The sequence below is a fragment of the Lepisosteus oculatus genome, chromosome 10 (assembly GCF_040954835.1).
Source record: "Lepisosteus oculatus isolate fLepOcu1 chromosome 10, fLepOcu1.hap2, whole genome shotgun sequence".
Lineage (NCBI taxonomy): Eukaryota > Metazoa > Chordata > Actinopteri > Semionotiformes > Lepisosteidae > Lepisosteus > Lepisosteus oculatus.
This window is the reverse complement of record NC_090705.1, coordinates 36,026,999-36,048,286: the sequence shown is the minus strand read 5'-3', so window position 1 is coordinate 36,048,286 and position 21,288 is coordinate 36,026,999. Positions and strand designations below refer to the sequence as shown.

The 21,288-nt window shown below is 35.9% G+C and overlaps 1 protein-coding gene across 6 annotated transcripts in view; it reads left to right on the top strand.

Moving 5' to 3' along the window:
- The window catches only part of fhod3a (formin homology 2 domain containing 3a), a 240,149-nt gene that overhangs the window by 120,921 nt on the left and 97,940 nt on the right, over positions 1-21,288 (top strand). For all 6 annotated transcript variants that reach the window (XM_015356991.2, XM_015356990.2, XM_069195146.1 and 3 more), the window contains exons 4-5: positions 2,630-2,697; positions 9,892-9,997. In XM_015356991.2, the coding sequence (XP_015212477.1) occupies positions 2,630-2,697; positions 9,892-9,997 (174 nt within the window). The remainder of the gene's footprint in view (positions 1-2,629; positions 2,698-9,891; positions 9,998-21,288) is intronic.

The following is a 21,288-nucleotide window of genomic DNA, read 5'->3' as shown; positions in this document are numbered from 1 at the left end:
TTAATCAGTTAAAGCAATACTGTATGTCTCTAATGTAAGGCGACATTTGTATCTTTTCTGTTTCTTTTTCTGTAATCACTTTTGAAATTCAGTATCTATGTAAACAGACATCAAAATCTCATTAAATTATAGTTAGCTTTTAAATGTGCCTCTAAACCAACTCCACATTACTTGTGTCTTGAAACTTAGCATCCATTTCTGATATCTCTATTTTTAATGGATGGTGTTTTTTGCAATTTGGTCATTTTCATGTTCATAGTGATCCTGTGACAGATATAGAGTACTAAACAGTTAAAGTTGTCTGTTTCTAGCGTGATCATTAATAGAAAATGTACTAATGTGAGATCTCCGTAGTAAACAAATCAGTATGCTTTTGAATCACTTAGAAAATAATTATAATAATAAGTTATGTCGGACCCAAACTGAAAAGTACTACATACCTGTAGGTTGTGTAAGAGACTGTTCCAGAAATTTCTAGATCCAAAACCTTGCTCTGTGTCTCATAATTAAACCTGAGGTCAGAATTTGCTCCATAATCCTGGCAGCTAGCCACCGACTCTATTGCAATTTAAAAGTTTCAATGCTGAAATAATTCAGTACAACAGTCATAGTATTAATTTAATGATTTTAGGACGATTGCTAGATAAAAAATTGTTGTTTTTGTGGAATTCAGTTAGCCCCTGCATTTCACAGTAGGTAGGGGAGATCATTGTAGTGGTCTCAATTGATTAAACTTTATTAGAATTATCAAGAAAGGTATAAATCGAGGAATAAACTTGTAATTTAAGGACTTTTAGAGGTTTCTGTACTGAATTAAGATATAAGGTGTTTGCGATATCTTTTATTTTTTAGCAGTTTCTTTTAATTAGGAAGTAATTTACTTCCTGCATGAACACCTACATTTCATGTTTTTACTTCTTTGTTGGGACGTCAAATTGACTTGCATATTATTTTTAACTGATATTATGAATTCTGACAAAATGAGACTATACAAAGAGTAAAAATACATCTAAAACAGTCACTTTCTATTTAAAAGGAGAAACCACTTCCACAAAAAAGACATTTACATTGCACTGACATTCCTACATTATCCCTTATAAAGAGTTGCTATGTTTATGAGGAACATTTTCTTTCCTCACACTGATAATAATACATGCCCACACACATAATCACCTCAACTCACACATACTCTCACACAGACGTACAATAGTGTACAGCACAAAGAAAGAGTCTAGTATCCTGAATAGTGGTCTTAAGCCAGGAGTCAATGTACCACATGTACTTTTTGTCACCATCTATAATCATCACTGTCAGTGGAAAGCTATCCAGCAGGTCTGGTGGACTATAGCAGAAATATTCAGGCTTTAGCACGAGATTACACAGGCTCTGATTGAAGGTGTTCTGGCTAATGTTAGAAAGAGCCACATGCCAAGGTGCCTCTCTGCCAAAAGAATTAGTGCTTCAGAAATGGATAAGAAAGCAAATATATCTTTTAAAACCTTTTCCCTCTTGGGTTTTATTGCACCCTTTTATTTTTAAAATGAAAACTCAGGCTTTCAGCACCTGAAATATAAAAGCACAAAATTTACAGAATTGTGTAATTGTGTGTTTTTTCTTCCCCAAAAATATCTGGAGCATGACTTTTACCAACCTTAAAACACATTTTACTCTTCACTGAAAGTGGAAGTGATGCTGTGTCAGTGTCCACTACACAGAAAGATCCTTCTATTAAACCATTTCTGTATGAAGCCTCTTGTCTATCCTGTGTTTCATTTTATTCTGGCCTTTATAGATGCTGTTTCAGAATTCTTTCAAATTAAGTGTATTTGTTGGCCATGAACACTTCATTACATTATGAAATGACTGAATGAAACAAGCACATACTTCAAAGACTTATTGGTAACACATCAGCTCAAGGGTTGCAAAAGAAGTCATAAATGTATTGTACATTAAGTTTATATTGCATGTTTATATATTTAACATTCAAATAAAGCAGTATCAATATTTCTTATAACTGTTTGCAACAAGATTAAAAGCAATTTAATATATTGTTTGTAACGTTACGTCAAAGACCTAAACATACGACATATTTTTATGTGGAACAAAGAAGTTTGAGTCTCATCGCCTGTATCCAATAGGCACAAGGCAGGATACACCATGGATGGGATACCAGTCCATCGCAGGACAAGCACAGACACAAACATGCACAGACTCACACTAGGGACTGTTTTCCCAGAATTAGCCTACAGTACCCCTATGTCTTTGGATTGTAGGAGGAAACCTAAACACCTAGAACAAACCCAAGCTAATATGGGGAGAACATATAAACTCCACACAGATAGAACCCTATGTCTGGAATTGAACCCAGGTCTCCAGTGCTGTGAGACAGCAATCCTAACCACTCCACCGCCATGCTGGTCAAGAATAATGTTCTATTGAAATTTTTAAAGGTACTTTAAAAATGCTTTTTCCTAACCATCCTGATAGCTGCTCTTGAGAGACAACACCCTTATACCACTTGCTGTATCTTATTTTTATTTCTTGGCTTGTATTTTATCTCACCAGAAATGTGCTCTAACCTCTGACAAACTTTGGCTAAATGTGACTTTTTTTTCTGTCTCTCCTACAGAAAAACTCTACAACTCAAATGGCCGGGAGCTGCGAAGGGCTCTGTTTTCTCTGAAACAGATTTTTCAGGTAAAATCAGTGGGGTGTTTGCTTGTATAGGCAACACCTTTTTGAAACACCCTCATTGTCAGCACACAAATGGCTTGGGGCACTGCAGGTCTTTAATGTGGTTATACAGGGAAAAACCCAGGGATGAAGTAAAAATGTCTAATGTAATATAGCTTTAAAAAACGTGTTTACCTATCAGAAACAAATTTAAACTTGTTTAAATTATTCCACATGCTTTTCCAAAGAGCAGAAATAGTATTTGCCATACATTTTTAAAATATAAGGTAAAATATTTTTAAAAAGTTAAAGATATTGCAAAAGAATAATCCTCATTAGCTTTGTTAATGCAATCATAAGTCGTTAAGCATACACTTTATCAGATATTGTTAGCATGCCTTCTACAGCATTTTGAATATTTGTTGGTACAGTACACAGACTCCCATTCCAACCATAAATGCCGATTGTTCCATTTTTCAGAGAGCTTTTAAAATGAATCTGTTTTTTGTAATGCCATTTAAGTCTGAGTATCAATTGCCAAAATAAATACTTATCTTAATCCAAGACTAAAATAATTTAGTTTTAATGCATTGGTAAATTGTCAAGAAGCACTTAATTCAAAACTGAAAAAATAAAACATTTTGTTTCTTTAAACTTTTTCTGTAATGCTTTTTGTGTCTATTGTTGGCGTGTTTCTTGTTCTTTCTTGAGACATAAAACATTTTTGAAGACAATAATTTGAAGTAAAGATACGTTTTTAGTATGATGAGAAATTTACTCTAAATATACCATGCCAAACAGCACATGCCAAAAATGTGATTAGCATCAAAATTCTGTCTTATAAAATGTTAGAAAAGAGAGGATAAAAATAGGTTCAATTGAAAAATATCTGCTTATGAGATAATGTAAAGGCGGAATGCACAGAATGCTTCAAAGCATACCTGACATTGTTGTGTACTTTTTGCAAACTCAGAATTAAAGGAAAATAAACTAAAATCTCTGTTCAATTACTAGCAATATTTAAATTTGGGAAATTCCAAAAGTAACACAAATAATATGTTGGTAAACGTAGTTAATAAATATATACCTGCATTATCAGTTATGGAGAACTGTCTTGATTGCCAATTAACATTAGGATGTAATTTCATTAATCATTGGACTCCACCAACCAGTAATTGAATAGCTGAATGCTTTTAATCATGATGACCTCCAGTTGCTGCCTCTAGTTTCCTATAAAACAGTGGAATGTGAGGAAAGAGATCTTGTAAGCGATGGCAGGAGGTAGAAGAAATAAGGTGATGTAGAGTTGCCAGAGATTATCAGATTTTGTATAGTTCCCTGAAACCAGCCCATAGAAAGTTGCCCCTCTGCTGGTTCCCTGTGGTTCATGTGGGATGGTGTTTATGCTCAGTTCCCCTCCCCTCTGAGGCTGAGGAAAGCAACACTTTTAAGATTTCTACACACAGAGAGCTAACAAAAACTGTTTATAGTTTCTCTGGTGTGTATTTTCTAAAGCAAAGAAAAAGAAATTGCTCCGTTTTCTTCCTCCAGGCTCCTTCAAGTATTTGCAGTGATGTCATTGCTGCCCAGGTCTTTTTGTTTGTTGTTGTTGTTCAATGACTGATGAGTTCATCTGGCACCAACTCTCGATGGTTAATTAGTTTAAAGTATGCACTGGAAAGGCCAGGACCTTCTCCGGAAAGAAAACTGATTGATGACCCCCCCCCCCACTACATTGACAAATTTTAAAAAGGGGTAAAATTGAGGCAGCTTAAATTATTAAGTTGTCGACAGGTGTGCGACCTGCAGGTGGTTTTATCATTAACAGCGAACGCCTGGTGTTTCACACAATGGAACTGGGAGACAGGGGGCTGTCAGCGATTCACTACTGTGTACTGTAAGACTGTAAAACACAAAAACACAAACCCAGTGTTTCTCAGTATTCATTTGCAATGAATTAAATTCCCAAGGGGAAGATTTCTAAGTTTATGTCAAATACATATTGCTCCATATATTCACTTCTCCTCCTTACTTGACATATTCATCTGGAAGGTTTTGCTCCCCCTGAAATAAAATAGCAAACTGAATTAGACCCTTACCATCACTGGCTGATATGCCGTTTTCCATTAGTTAAGCTGAAAAGCTCATGGTGTCTGGCTTCTGACCAGTATAGTCCGCCAAAAAAATTACAGTATTCTATAGCGATATAAAATGGTAATCAATTATGTTTAAAAAAAGTGCAGCTTTAGAAGACAGCCATAAGAGACTTATATGAAGACATCTGACAAATTGATAGCTTGTGGCTTTGTAACCAACAGGAAGAATACATTATAGTTCAATAATAATAATAATAAAAATAATAATACATCCTTTGGAATGGTGCCACTTTGTGTAGCATGATCAGTATCTTTTTGAATCTTGGTTTAATTTTTTGGTGTGAAAAGGTGAGATATTGTATCCCTTTGTTGACAGTTGTGCTTATTTTTGAAAATCCCAGGCCTTCCTTTCCCTTGCATCTGGTAGAGTGCTGTGAGGTTAAGTTTATGAGTGAGATGAGCTGTCTCGGTAATGAGTTAAAGGAAAGGCCTCACACTGTTGCTTGATGACTTTAGCACATCCAGCCTCCAACTGTGTGTGTTCAGAAACTACATGGTTTGGTTCTGCCTCAAGATGCTAAATCTTTTTTTTTTTTCAATTTCATAATGTAACTGACTCTGTTCATGATGATCATTACATAATGCTAAATTTACACCACTTTTTTAAAAAAGAGAGAGATAAGACGTACTCAGCTCCTGGCTTATATTTATCTGTTAATTTCCTGAACATGAATGCAGTCTTCTTTATAATAATTCTGTAAGACATATTAAAAGATTTTTAAGATTTAAAAATTACTGAAACCTCTTAAAATACCTCTGTGATAGATACTATTCCAGGAACTCAGAAACTGGGTCTACTAGAAAGAAACTTGGTAGAATAATAACTCTTGGAAACTAGCTGATATGATATAATTAAGAATATGGTTCTTAAAAGATTCTGCACATAAATGTTGACACAAGTGAAGAACTTGGAATGGCATGACAGTGCTCAACAAGTAAAGGTAAATGACAGACACAATTGATGATGTCCCATAGGCATACAGTAAATACATTTAATCTGTATAAAGGCAGATGTTAATTTGTTTAAATTCTAGGCATTGTGCTATCTCAGAAAATAATTATTTTGAGCAAAATATTTTTCTACTATTCCCTAATTCAGAAGGGGACAATGACACTTTCTTCGATTATAAGAGACACAGTTGTCTAATACCCTCTTTTCCCCTACAGTATTAACACTTTTTAGGAGTTTTTTGGGGAAAAGATCAGACATTATAGTTGATGGTGACACTTTCACAAAGTACAGTAATTAACCTGTATTCCAAAAAGATGTGTTTTAGTTACACTACAGTTTACATAAGTTTTTATAAGCACGTACGTAGCCTAAACATGGGATGTTCTTTCTAATCACCTTCTTCCATTTCCTGGTCCTTTCTACAGTATGTGATGTTAATCTTTTATTCCTCTTTTTCAATGCTTATGTGATTGCATTTTCCTTTCTAGAGGAACAGAATAAGCATCAGTGCAAACATTCAGGACAATATTGTGTAATTAAGGAAAAACGACCTACTGTATGTCTCAAGAAATATCGATATTTTAAGTATTGCATTTTGTTGTATAACAAACCTGGAACCAAAGTGCAGCAGAAGTATGTAGGAATTTCACTAAGCATTATTCTTTATTGTAAAATTCAATAGTGTTTGACATATTGGTGATGAAAAGCTAATACTTTAATAACATTATGTGTAACAGAAAGGTATAAAATCCGTAACATTCGCTGTTACATGGACTTTTTAACATCTGCTTATGCTGCAACTCTTTCTCTTCCCAGAGTTTTAGAATCAATTGTGTGTAACATAACCTGTGAATGTGGTATGCAAGAAGCCACATCTATATATTTAAAAAATTATATTAAAAGCAATATAATTTTCAAAACAAATAAAAACACAGATAACTAAACCTTTTTTTGTAAAAGACACAAGAATCCTAATAATATGGGAAACCCATAATGTCTGGTTTATAGAATAGCTTGTTAGTTAGAATTGTTTCTAAAAAGATAATTTAATGAACTTTAACACCAGAAAGTATCAAAACTGACATTTAATGGCTGAAAAAATGTACTTTGGACTTGTTCATATTTTTTCAATTTCTTTTCTATCCTGTACCTTCAGTCATATCAATGTCAAGTTCAAAAATCTTGTGAAACAAAACTATTTTAAATGTTTTTGAACCAGTTTAAATTTTTCTTTAAATTTTAAGTCTTTCAAAAAAGCCAAAGTATGTTCTTTGCCAAGTAGAGGTTTGGCACGTTTATGATGAGGGTGGCTTTAGGAAGAGCTTAGCAGCAAAGGCGATAGGCACACACGCCAAAACCACAGACTGAAATTTATACCAAAAGTGACATAAGTGGACTCCTTAAAGTTGTCTGAAAATTATTTTTCCATTCATTAGAAAATTATTTATTTGCCACAATTTAACACTGACTTTAAAAACACATAAAACTGGTATTGGTTGTTCTGCCAGTTTTTTTTTAATACAGTATGTCTTTGGGCACACATTTTCACAGTCTTTGCAGAACCTACAGTATAGTATACAAGTTTATTTTAAAATGCTCAGCTTTGTGTCAAATGACAATTATTTGAATTTCCATTGTATCGGTGCAGAAATTGAACAGCATGGACAGAGAAGACCTTCTGCTATACCTACAGTAGAGTGCTTAAAACATATCTGAAGTGCAAAACATTTTATTTACTCTTGACCATGGCACATTTCATAGGCATATGCTTTTGTGTTTCTGTGAATATTCTAAAAGATCATGACTATCTGAGAAAGCTATTGAAACTCTCTTTTATTTGCTAAGGATGTACAGTATAGGCTGATGTACTGAAGTGGTAAGGATGCAGATATTTAACAATGAATGAAACTGAATCCTAGCTGAATCCAAATTTACTGCCTTTGTGATGGGAAATCTGTCACTGAGCTACAAGTACTCAGTCATCTCTTAAACTAACAGAATCTTGAATGATGGTCTTGTATATTATGATCATATGACCATTGCATTAACACTACAAACAAAATGTTAATAGGAAGAAAATCAAATCAAATTTCCAAAAGGAAATCCATTCTTTCTCATAGATGTCAGTGAAAAAGTCAGCAAAGAAATAATCACCTGCTGTTTAGAGCAAAAGTCAGATCAAGGTATCATCTGTCTGTGGGTGAGGGAAATTCATATTCATGAGACTTAAAGTTTGTATGATTTTTGGAACCTACCTAATAAAAAGATTATAAACGAAAGAGGAAGAAAAAAAGGTTGTATTATGGGTGGCTAAAAAGGAAGTCACATAAAGGCATTATTTTAATTATTTAATAAACTTTTTTTTATTGCTGTTTACATGGTTTAGTTGTTTGACGAGACATGAGCTCATGTTTTCTAAATGTTTCACACCTGTGTTATATCTAGAATAATTGGCTTGCTGGCTTTAGCATGTCTTGATGGCTTTTGTTCCGTTCATTTTTATATCACAGCTTACTCCATCGACCTACTGAACATTTTCCTCAGGGCATGTTTTATTGTTGACGGCTATGAAATTCTTTACAGAGTCACGTCCTTGCACAGTAATCAGTTCAATAATAGGCTTTTCATTTGTGAATTTATGTAATTTTACAAAATTATTGGTTAAAGAGAATCCAACACATTTAGCATAAGAGAAGGAAAAGTACTTGGTTAAATATGGTCTTAAAGCATCTGACCAAAGCCCAGATTAATAGTACTAAAGCAGCTTAATCGGTGGTGAAGCACCAGGAGTTCAGATTAGATCAGATTTCCATTCCTAATTATTTGAAGAAAAGTAAATGAGCAACAGATTGGCCAGAGGGCCTTCATCAGTTTCTGTTTTTGAATAATAACAAATGGAAATTCGATCCAGTCCGATCTTTACAATGTCGTACATCTGGTGCTTTGATTATGCTGATTTTTGATTGATGTTGAGCATATTTTGAAATCAGATCCCTGGGGTAGAACCTATTAATGAAAAAAGAACTTTACAATAAAGCTGGTATCAGCTACACCCTCCAGATTTCACTTTAGTAACAAAACAAATAGCGACGTTGGATTTATTACATGTTTTTACGTCGTGAGTGAGTATTCATCCAAATTAATTCTCTATGTATCATTACAAATAAACCATTGCAATAAGTATTTTAAAATTAAGTTCTTAAAATAAAAATATTTTATTTAAAGGTTCTTAAAAAGAAAGGTGAGGCAGTACATATTCGTCCAATTGACAGCAAGTTAATAAGCACTGCTGCCACAGGAGTTATGCTGAGGTGTGTGAAAACCAAATTGAGATCAAAGAAAATATAATCCCTGTATTTACAGTTGATTCATTTTTGATCACTTTTAAGTTGAATGATAAAGCAAGATATTTTCATGACCCACCACAAAGAATGACCCAAATATCTGCCATGTAATATCACTGGAAATAAGGCTGGGGCATGTTTTGAAGCCAACAAATGTCTGTGGTTAAAGTTTCACATCTGGTTTCTGTGAAGTACAAATTATTAGCACTGAAATGGCTATTTTTGGCCAAGAATTTCTCTTTTTTCATATCATATAATGATTCACTTTATCAGACTGCAAAATGAGAAATTGGGACAGACTTTTTTTTTTAAAGTTCCATTTCCAAAGAGCCCCTAAAGTGCTCATTAGTTCTTGCAGAAGTTGTATCCCATTCAGGGTACACTTGACTGACAGGTTGATTTCACAGAAATTGTGCTGTATATTGATTTATTTCAAAGGTTTCCTTCCCAGACAGAGTAACCAAAGCATTGCATGTATGACAGAAACCAAGCCATAAGAGTTACATCAGTTTTAAGTTAATTTCACATTTTTTTAAAAAAGGCCTAACAGTAGAAAATAATAACTAGTTCCATTCAGGCTTTTCTTCCACTCTTCCTTTGGAAAGTACATAACCCAGGATCAAACAAGTGCAGACATTCCCAACAAACTATTACATCCCCAATACCCTCTTGTTTCCTAGGAACAATGTAAAAGCAGAAGGCCTCATATGATAGCTTTGTCTTATTTGATTTTGCAGCTCACTCATGTGTTGTATTGTTTTTGCAGGATGATAAGGATTTGGTCCATGAATTTGTTGTTGCTGAAGGACTGACGTGCTTGATAAAGGTGGGAGCAGAAGCAGACCAGAACTACCAGAATTACATTCTAAGAGGTACTTTGCTTTTTAATGCTTAGAACCCCTTGATAACACATAATAGAGACCCACCTATTGTTCAGTTGCTCCTGACTGGGCTCTTTAATGAGAAGGGTGTCCAGTTGCCATTCCTCATAAAATGGGCAATTTAGTAGAGCCGGACAACCTACCAGCATGCTCTTATAATGTCGGAGAAAACTGGAGTGCTCGGGGAAATCCCACATGGATTATGGGAAGAGAGTACAAACTCCATACTAGAATTTACAGTTACCACACCACCATTCCACCTGGAGATCTGTCCATACGCCCTCTAAACAGGTGAGGCACAGTTCTTATGATTTATGGCTTGTCATTATTGCTGCTCTTTTATATCTGAAGGAACCCCCAATGGATAATTGTGGCTGCTCTCTACAAAGGGCGAATCCCAGTGAATTTATAAACACGTCAAGGCTTCCTGACAAATTCCAAGGACATTTTGTTAGGCATTCACGTAGGATTTTCCCGCTAAATCCTGAGACAAAGCAAATTCCAACAAATTGTGTGCATCTTATAGTGAGGCTTACTTTGACGTGTACATGTGGTAACTTGATGATGACACTTTGAAACACCCGTTCTTGTAGAGTGGAAAAGAAGAAAAATATATAGGATTGTATATTTGTATGCTGTTGAGAACCAATAGGAGTGACATCCCTGTACGTGGTTTATCACCCTGAGCCACGGGGTAAGTCCACATCACATCTGGCACTTTGCAAGGTGACACATTCGGTTCATCTTCAAAACTCTCTGATATCACAATTGGTAGGGGCACTCATTGCTGGAATATAAAATTACAATGGGCTGACAGCTGCTGCACTGACATTGGTGTAGCTGTCTTGTTAAACAAAAAGCTTCCCCTGTGGATTCTTTCCTAATGCAACCTTAGTCCTGTCATAGTCAATTGGTACTGACAAACATTAAGCTGTTGATAAATTAACAAATTAATATTGATGGATGTTTTTGTTGTGTGTCAGGTTTCAAATTATTTAGAGGCTTTAAAAACTTAATTATACATAGCTTCTTCTGAGAATAGTTTGCATTTGTTTCATTTGTAAGATAATGATACAGCACTGTATATTACAGCACTGTGTTAAGTTGAATGTACACTGTTTCCAATACAAGTGCATTCTGTAAAGGTTGCACTTTTTACACAGGTGGTTGTCTACACTTGCTGCATCTCTGAAGCATGACCCAAATAATATGAACTCCTGAAGCTTTTCACCATTCATCAACAATATAGAAATATGGCATGGATACCGATGTAGCTGTACAGGTGTAACCAAACAAGATGTACAGTACTATCATATACATGTATAACTATACAACATATTAAATGCAGCACTCATGCTGTGCACCAACAGCAGATTAAATCACATTCCAGACCATATCTTTTTTTCTGATGAAGACTGCTGGGGTCATTGTTCTTTTTGGGGTCATTTCTGATCATTGTGCTTTTCACATCAACAGTAAGTTTAGTTTTAAGAATCATTTCAAAGACGTTGCCCATCTTTAAAATAATTCTTGAACTAAACTTTGTTTTTAATGAAACTAAACATATCCTGAAACCTTATTGTTTCCACCTCATTGTTTAATTTGCTCATGACCTCATTAGCCGGTCAATTGACAATCCGGGGAAACTACTGGTAATTGGGCTCTCTGGCACAACTGCAAGCACTGTATAAGTATTTGTTTGGGGGGGGGGATAGGCAACCTTGGGACACCATATTGGAATTGATGTTGAAAATGTAAAATATTTACATTGCATTATATAGTTGATTTATGAGTTTGCTTAATGCACATATAGTAGTTACTACATAATCAACTTTGTTGATGTTAATAATAGCACTGACTACAGTAGATGCAGAACAGGAGCAGTAGATGGCTTTAGACAAATGCATTAAAATTTAAGCTAGTGTATATCAGCTACTATTCTTCACAGAGCTGCACATTAGACCACTGTGGAATCGGTATCCACTGGCTTATATATCATCTTTCTTATGTAGATTTTGTTTTATTATGTGTACTTCACATAGGAAATATAAACCTTATTTTATCTTTCTTCATTTTCATTTTATTAAGTACCAGTTCTTTTTAGCAGAAAGAACACACCCACTTAGCATGCAGCAAAGTTCTACAGTATTTGTGTCCATTATATGCTAGAAAATATGCTCTTGTTTCTCAATGAAGCCAAACCTATATTTCACACTGGACTCTTGTGCAGTTCGTGGATTGTAACAGATGGACATGCTCTCACACAGTTCAATACATACAGTATTAGCTTTGCTCATCTGGGAGTACAAAACATATGTAAGTGCAGTATTAGTTCCCTCAAGTGTACAAGTCCATTTTCCTGTGCCTGTTGCATTTTGCTTTAAAGTCATACAGAAAAATGTTGTAAAGGGGCATCAGAGATCCTTTAAAATTTTACATAGATTTTAAAGCAATGCAGATAATTTACTGGCGTAATGAAGTACTATGATTAGGGGGTACCCTTTGTGTTTTTAGTTCTCTCTGCAAGCTCATTGCAGTTTTATAGCCTGCTGGGAAGTGTAGGTCATGCATGTTTAAATATCCAATAAAAATCCTGGCAGGATATGGTATATCATATTTTTCCAATGTTTTAAATAGACTATTTTATTGTTTTATCAGTAAATTAGTAAAAATGTTAGTTTTCCAAATATGTTTCCTGTCATCCTGTTGTACAACATTTAAGGTCTAAAATATACTTTGAGTATGACACAATTGTTAATTTGTCCTTGTATTTTCATTTATTAATTGTCTGGAATTTTGAAGTGATATTATAGAATGAAAGGTTAAATAGATATATGAGATCACAACAGTTATACTGCTAATATGTCAAGTAAGTTCAAAGCTTGTCAAGGTGATTGCAAATGGAGAAGATGTCTTATACCACTAATTTGTATCAACACCATGCTTATTTACTGAGTGAATTGTTATCATTAGGCCATGCTCTCCTTCATTAAGATACACTATTATTTTAATTAGCATGTTTCACACTTGTTTGAAGAGTTAATTTAGTGAACTACTGCTCCATTTAAAAAAATGTATACTTTGTTGAGTGTTATTTTTCTTCATGATATAATATTAACATACGTTGGTAACATCTTTACCATCATTTAGTCATATAAAGGGTTCAACAAATGAACATTAATATTAGCGTTTATAACAGCTCAGACAGGCTGAGGTCAAATGAAAGTGATTTTTTTACTAGACTTCGATTCACTTCTTCTCTTGACATCTCGTGTGTTTAGTAGTTCTAAATACAAAGTAAAATGACAAAAAGAAGACGTCATTTCATACTGAAAAGAAAAAAAAGAAAAGTGAAATTTATACAGCATTCTTTTGATATAAATGACTTTCTCTGATCTCTAAAATAAAAACTGCTGTAGCTTAATTTTAAATTTTGTCTCCCATTCTGACTAAATAAAGGGTTTAGAGACAGTTTTGGTAATAGTATAGGAAAACCACTAATTCATCATCAGATATCACTGTAAAAGGAAAAAATCCCTGCCTTCTGGTCGGCCTGAGAAAGCAATTAGCTGGTGTTATAAATTCACTTAATCAAAACAGTGAACTTCAAAAGGTGCGTATTTTTGTGCAGCATATTTATGCACAGCAAAAATGTAAATGTCAAATGCAGGCAAGCTTAGCTATAACCTTAGTTAGCCATTCAGACTTCATTGACACCAGGAGTTTTAGCTGCCAGAAGATTGAGGTAGATGTTTGGATTTATGGAGCCTTTGCAGAGACAGCCAGGCTGCCCTATTGTGCTTCATTCTGTCTAGTGTCTGAGCTGAGTCAACCTCAGCAGGAGAATGAACTCGTGACCCTTGGAACTGCACATAAACCTTGCAACAACAGAGCTGGCCTAGTCACTCGGTCATTAAATTAAACATGCTTCTAGGAAAGAAACTTCCTAAAATACACATTGATGTTGTTTTACCTCTGTGAAGTCTGGGCTCTGTGCAGCCTTCTACCCCATTAATTGTTGCTAATAAAAAGGGAAAGTGTCACTTAAATCACTTTGGTGTTACCCAAATTAAATGTTTTATTCATTAGGAATCATATTTCCCCTTTTTGCTTCTCTTTGCTTTTGGAAATGAAATGAATAAATGAACTGCAAAAGAAGTGATGCTGTCAGTGCAGGCTTTTTTATACTTTTCCCATGTGCAAATGCATCGTGTTTCTTGGAGAAATATAGTGCAAATAAGCTTTGTTGATTCTGCATTTAAAGTCACACACTTTACTCTGACAGCAGGGACTGTTTCCTCACACAGATATTCAAAAACCAGAGAGTGTGGAGTTAGCAAACACAAAACAGAATTGAGAAACATTAATGTAATACCTTGCCCAGGTAGTACATTTATGCATGTTTATCTGTGCCTTGAAAGAGACGTGCTCACAAGAATAATATCAATAACCATCAGTCAAGAGCCAGGTTAAATGAAAACCAGCTGAACTGCATCAATTAAAAATCAGCAAAGACAACAGTGTTTTAGTATTCAGCATGTTCTGCCCCTGTTGTCATCCCTAATATGCTGTGCACAAATTATTATCCCTTAATGTTTCAAGCCAAAATATGAAAAGTATATTTGCTAAGTTGCTTCCAGTCTAGCTCACAGATTCTTTTATAAACGTATTTTATTATAGAATGGGTGTCAATGTCTAAGTGATGACATAAAGTCTAAGTCTGATGAGTTTGACTTCAAGCAAGTTTGTAGGCTGGTGGAAAGTGAGAAAGCAAGTTCTTTATGAAGGGAAAAATACTCATGAGGGATGACATGGTTTCATGTCATAATTGTAAAGAGTTTTAAGTTTTCATAGTGTGAGGCTATAGTTATTAGGCTGTAGTTTAATATTGCAATTATCAATAGGTATAATTGAATAGCCAATTATCAAATTATGCCTATTCTCCAAAAGTATGCCTGTGAATTAACAATTTTAATCTCACCCAAACTAAAGTGTACTGATAAAGTTAAAGTTGTCATAAGTGCAGGAAACATAAGTAAACATTTTGAGTGAATTGTTAAATGTTCATAACCATAGCATACTGTACATGTATTGAAATTCCTGATTGTGTCTATGATGAATACAACTTTCTAAGACTTGTTTTTATCTTAATATACTGTAGATGTCATACATGGTCAAGTTAATTAAACTTCGATTAATTTGTGTCACACTTGCTCCCATGGTAAACCTGCAGAGTGAGCTAATGTTTGCCATGATAGAAAGCCAATCACCTGTCAATTAGTGCTGGTTACCATGGAAATGTGATCAGACAGGAAATCTGCATCTCCTGCAAGTAACTTTCCATCCATGCCCGTATCAGGCGGTGCAAGAGATTTAGGGACAGCTGTGACATGGCTTAGGGCTCTGATATAGTCTGCTCTTTGAGTCTACTGGAAGCCTCCCTGTATTCCTAGTCTTGCGTTCTTCAGTTCTCTAGATCCCTGTCTTGCATGCACAGATGGCCATTGACCTTAGTGTTATGGCCCCTTTGCAGTATCTCAGATCTAGCGGAGAGAGGGACAAAGAGTCAGAAGGAGCAGGGTCTGAGGCCAGTGAAACTGATTGAAGTCCTAAGGTGAGTCCAAAGGACAATCAAATACGGGCAAAGTTACAAGGCATGGAAATCTGTCCAGGACATTTTTGAACAGGCAGAGTCCATGCTCAGAGAGAGTATACAAAACACAGGGGATAATCGAAAGCCATAGTCAAAAAACAAAGGATATTTAAAAAAATCAGGAGATACTGAAAGCATGAAGGATACCTCCAATCTGAGAATGAAAAATCCAATGACTGAGTGAATGGCATTGTTAAAGCAGGGCTTAAATACCTGGAGGTAACAAGATACTGTAGATGCCAATGTAATCACATGTGTTTTGTATCGATAATTGCCCATATCTCAACATCACAGCACTTGATGAATTACCAGACTAAGCAGAGACTCGGCCTGTTGCCATGGAGATACAGGAACACAAGCTAGCGTTTTCATGGGTATTACAATTTTGCTGTAATTTAGTTAAATTAATCTGATTATTTCAGTGTTTTAAATAAGAATAAAAAATAAAGAAAAATAAGTGCATGCCAAAGTTAATTAATTTTAGTCATTAACTGTACATGGTTATCTAGTCTATACTTGTTTGAGTATTCCTATCTGGAACTTAATATTCTGAGCTTCCTCACATATCTCTTCTAAACAGATAATAATTCCAAAGGGGAAACTTAATATAAACACTGCATAGTTCAAATGATCTCTGCCCTTGTCCAGAATCAAAGTAGTTTCTCAGTCAAGAATGACATATGTCATGTTAGCGGGTCAGATGACTATGGAGTCTGATTCTAGATGTACTGTACATGTTCTTTGGCAATGGGGATTTGTTATTGTATGTAGGGAGTGGAATGTGCAGCTCTGGGTTATCTCACAGGAGCTGGTTCTGACTCCCATGAAATGCGTTGTTAAAGACCCTATGCGGGACGGTATAATCAGGAAATTACTGGAGAAGGACATCAGGGAAGACATGGTGAGGAATAGACGGGATGACGGACAGGGGGGTGGTGAAGACTGTGATCCAGTGCATGGGGGGAGCGCAGGCGTACGAGTCCAAAAGGAAGTCCAAGGTCCAGGTGCCGGGAGATCCATCACAGACAAAGACGATTAAAAACAGGAACAGGGAACTGGGACCAGGAGCACAAAGGGTTAAAACCATAATGGGACAAGGCCCCGGACTAAGTACATCAGGACATCTGGGGAAAAGGCCTTGCACTCAAGACTACTCCTGAGCCCGGTGGATAGGCAGCCCTTCAGATGTCCGTCTTCCGAAGCTGAGCCCCGAACTACGGAGACGCCAGGCTTAAATAGGGAAACGGGGATAGGAAACAGCCGGAATAAATAAGGCTGGGGAACACAACGAAAAAGGTCGGAGCACCCTCTAGAGGAGGGATGACGATCATGACAGGTTAGTCTTCTTGTGCCTTGGTATCAGGTTGCTAGATTTCAAAGTAATGCATGTCTTGATGAACCAGGTGGTGTCTTACTAAGCAGTCGACAGCTTGCTTCTCCCACTCATTAATAGCTCCAGATTTGAGGATAACCTTAAGCATATCTTTGCATAATTTACTTTGGCTGCTCTTTGTGCATTGGAGCAGAGAACCAAATGAGTAAAATGGTTTTTGGGCCAGCAGAGTTGATGTCTCTGGTGGTGAAGAAGGTTTTGGGTGATCGCACAAACTTGCTTGACCTCGGTCTAGATGCAGAAGGCATTGGTCTCAGAACATCCACTCAGGATTGTGGGGGTGATATTATTGTAGAATAGTATATGTAGTGGAGTCTCAAGATCGTGACAAGCTCCAGTGGCAACAAAGGCATCGGAAGGTGTTCCACAGAGCTTCGCAATTTAAGGAAACAAATGCCATGGTTTGTTCAATAAAGGTGGGGAATGTTTATTTTGCTCTGGACATTTTTCTTGGACCTCGCTGGCAAATAAGACCATGTCTGCAGTGTCCCTTGGATGGTCAGAAACCAGACTAGATTTCTGTGAGGATCTCCTTGGCAACAGGATGAAGGAGGATGCAGACCTGTATCTTATCTGCAATGGACATGAGGGACAACCTCCTGTAAATTCTCTAGTCATTGTTGTAAAATGGCCCGGATGGTCAAGATCCAAAAGTTACCAGGGTTGTCCTCCTCATGTCAGAGAAAAGCTTCTGGATATCTGACGTACGACTACTGAAGGTACATCTGGCCTGCAGGCTTTGTTGGTTTTCATCTGTTAGGTGGCCTACTTCAACACTCTGAATGTTGATAGATTGATGAGGGAATTGCTGTTCTCTGTTGTGATACAGTTTGCAGGGTCTCCTCTGCTACAGTTAATTCAAAATGGTCCTTCCCATGATTACAGTGTCATTGTTAGATCTCTTTAGCTCTAAAAAATGTGTTAATTCAAGTTAAACCATAAGCATCCGATTGTGTATAAAATAACAGAATTGTTAAACAGAGTTTTAAAATGCACTTTCAAAAGAAAAAAAAAAAGAAACAGGAACTGAAATTTTGTTTTTGCACTTTCTGTACATGTCATAAACCTGTATCCTACTGTGTCACTCCAGATCATTAACAGATTTTTATGTCGATATCAAAGCCAACTCCAGCTTGTCATGATGCCATATCAACAGGGGTCCCAGGTTTGTGAAGTGTTGTGAACAGGGCAGCTGGTCACAGATAGAAGCATTCCGTGATTTACAGGATACTTTCATTGGGATTATCAGCATCACAGTGGCTTGTGCCTCATGGAATGAGAGCAAGACTATAAAGAGCAGCTGATACAGCCCACACAGGCTGAGATGAAAGCAAGCTGTAGTCTATCTACGTTTTTTGGACACTGTATTGTAAATACAAGTCTCCTGTCTACCTAATCTTGGCACACGCGTAGACCAAACGGCTGTGTTCAATTACAATTTCCTATAAAAATACCTCAGTTGATAAGAAACAGAAGATAAGCCACTGATCTGGAGCAATAACAAGATTCATTATGCATTAAATAATTTCAGTTTTCACATTTTTTACAAAAAAAATAAGACCTAGTTTTACATATCATAAAATGTGGAGTGTTCAAAAGTTCTAATTCCAATTTTAAATCGAATTTAAAATTCACCATTTTCTGTTATAGATTGGAGTACAATCCTCCACCCACAGTGTTAATTAAGAAATGTGTTTTTCACTAATTACAGTACATTTAAGAGTTTTTTCTTATAATCACATCTGTATAGAGTATATTTTTATGTTTAGATGATAGATTATAGATGTATACATTTACAGAGATTTAAATTTCTGTTAAACTTCTGAATGCTTTTCCTCAGGATTTGGGAATGAGAACAAGATGATGTCCCCTGTTAAACATGAATAATTACATGAATGAGTTGACAGCTTACAATGAATGCTGAATAATCATTGTGAATAATCAGTCTGATTTTATAACTATATTTTTAATAATACTGTAAATATAAAATGTATGAGTTTCATAGTTGTATTTAAACAACTATTGTTCTATTGCTGGTACGTGCTGGTCATAATGAATCTTGCAGCAGCATGACACACTCTAAAACCAACCAATAATTAAGTTAGATGTGAGTCTTTAATTAACTAAGAAGTTATATTAAATCACAAGTTGAAACAAAGCTTGTCTTGATTTGTGCCAGGTTTATTATTGTAAGTTACTTTGTAAACTGCACAGCCTGAGCCCTATTATTGTTCTAAATACCTACCCATTCATCATTCTCAGTGTAGAACAGTGCAATATAGAGCAGTGCCTCTCTATGAGAATCAGTATGAATGAAATTGTATGCAGTGGTCCTTATTATCATTAGAGTCTGAAATTTAATTTAGCAATCACCTACTACATGCTTTCAACCCTATAGAACATGATTAATACCATCCAATCCTGTGCTTATCTGAGCACACTACCTGCATCTGGAATGCCTGCTTGAATGACACAGGCCTAAATATTTTAGTCAAAGGTTGTCACCATTCATCAGTATGATGTGACACTTTGACCTGGTAAATTGACAGGCACATACACTTGAATGGAGCTCAAAGTTAAACCCTTTGGGGCCTTTTTCTGGTATGGGCATTAGTGATTGTTTTGGTCTACAAAGATTTATGACAGAGATTGCAGTGAATTTAGAGAGTTTAAGGAGCCAAAGGGTACAGATTGTGTTCTGAAACACGTTGCTCTAAAAACTTTGAAGTACATAAATTATATTCTAAAAGTGGAAAGATCCTTTGGCTTTTTCATAATTTCTCAAGAATTTTTTTTTCTACCCGTGTGATATCTTGATTTTAATGATTGCATGTGACTACTCAGTAAGTTAAATCGTCTTTGTTTAAACTTTAGCATTGTTCATTGTCTCAAACCTACTCGGTCATATGCAGAAATAAAGTGTGGGTATTAACTATATCATCATGAATACAACCCTTAAAAAGTTATTACCTTAAAAAGTCATCAAAATAACAAAGCTGAAAATTTACACAGTACTCCTCATGGCTAAAATAAAACAAGGCACAGTGCTTGGTTAGGTATTGTTTTAGAACCTGGCAGTAGAGGATTACTATCTGCTATGCATTGTACTGGGAATCCTAGGGTGGTTTCTAACAGGGGGAGCTCCTACTGTGAAGCATTTTCTGTATAAATATTTCCACACCATCTGCGCCAAACTAGCAGTCGGTGTGGGGAGGGAGAATGAAAATATGAATCACTGCTCAACAAATAAGGATTAGAATTCTTTCCACCATCCATTATTGCTTATGAAAGGAGAAACAGCATATACAGTAGATACAGAAGCCATCCTCTTTGCTCTGTGTGAAGGAAAAGCTTCAGAGTGAAAGGAGTTCCCTGTTATGCATGGCTCACATGGTCTACACTGGGAGGAATTCCGTTGTCCTGCTTTTGCATTTCAAAATGCATAGTCGTGCTTTCAGAGGGCCTCCACGTTAACACGAATATTTCTGCGGGATCTCCTGCAGAGTTTTGGTTGACAGGATTTCAACACTGGTTTTCCAGCCCACCCAAAAACCAGAGAATAAATGAGGAATCGTGCAGTTAAACACTCCTTGAATCTGTTGTCAAAGGTAAAGGTCAGCCAAAGTACAGAGCCCCAACATAGCAAATTGCACACCCCCAGACATGCTGGGAGACTCCAGTTTTCCCACAGCAATCCATGGCACAAATGGCAATGAATGGAATGACACAAAAAAGAATTTTCTGCATTAGGCTCAACAAGAAAGGAACATTTTTGTCTGTTTCATGTCTTTTTTTGTGCTTAGTGATCTGTCAGTGTTGGAGAATGTTTTTTATAGGTTGTTCATTTTAATATAGGTGTGCTTTGTAGGTTATTATGTAATTGTGTATTAATGTGTTATAAAATGGCAACCAATACAGTACTGTTTACAGGAAATTCAGAAAATTGAAATTTGTGTTGATCTTTATGAAGTACAGTTGAAAACTGTAACAGTCCAAAAACAAATGCTGGGCTGCAGTCAGTAAACAGTGATGAGAATGAGGGTTATAATACAGAGACATTATTGTGATGTGCAACCTGTTACTTATTATTAGATTGATAATAGTTTGCATATACTGTACAGTAGACAGCAAACTTTAAAATGGAAAGTCTCGATGTGTTTAATGGAAAAACATGTTCTGAAAGCAAGTGATTACTGGACCAAACTTAAGAAGAGAAAAATGCAGATCTTTTCTAAA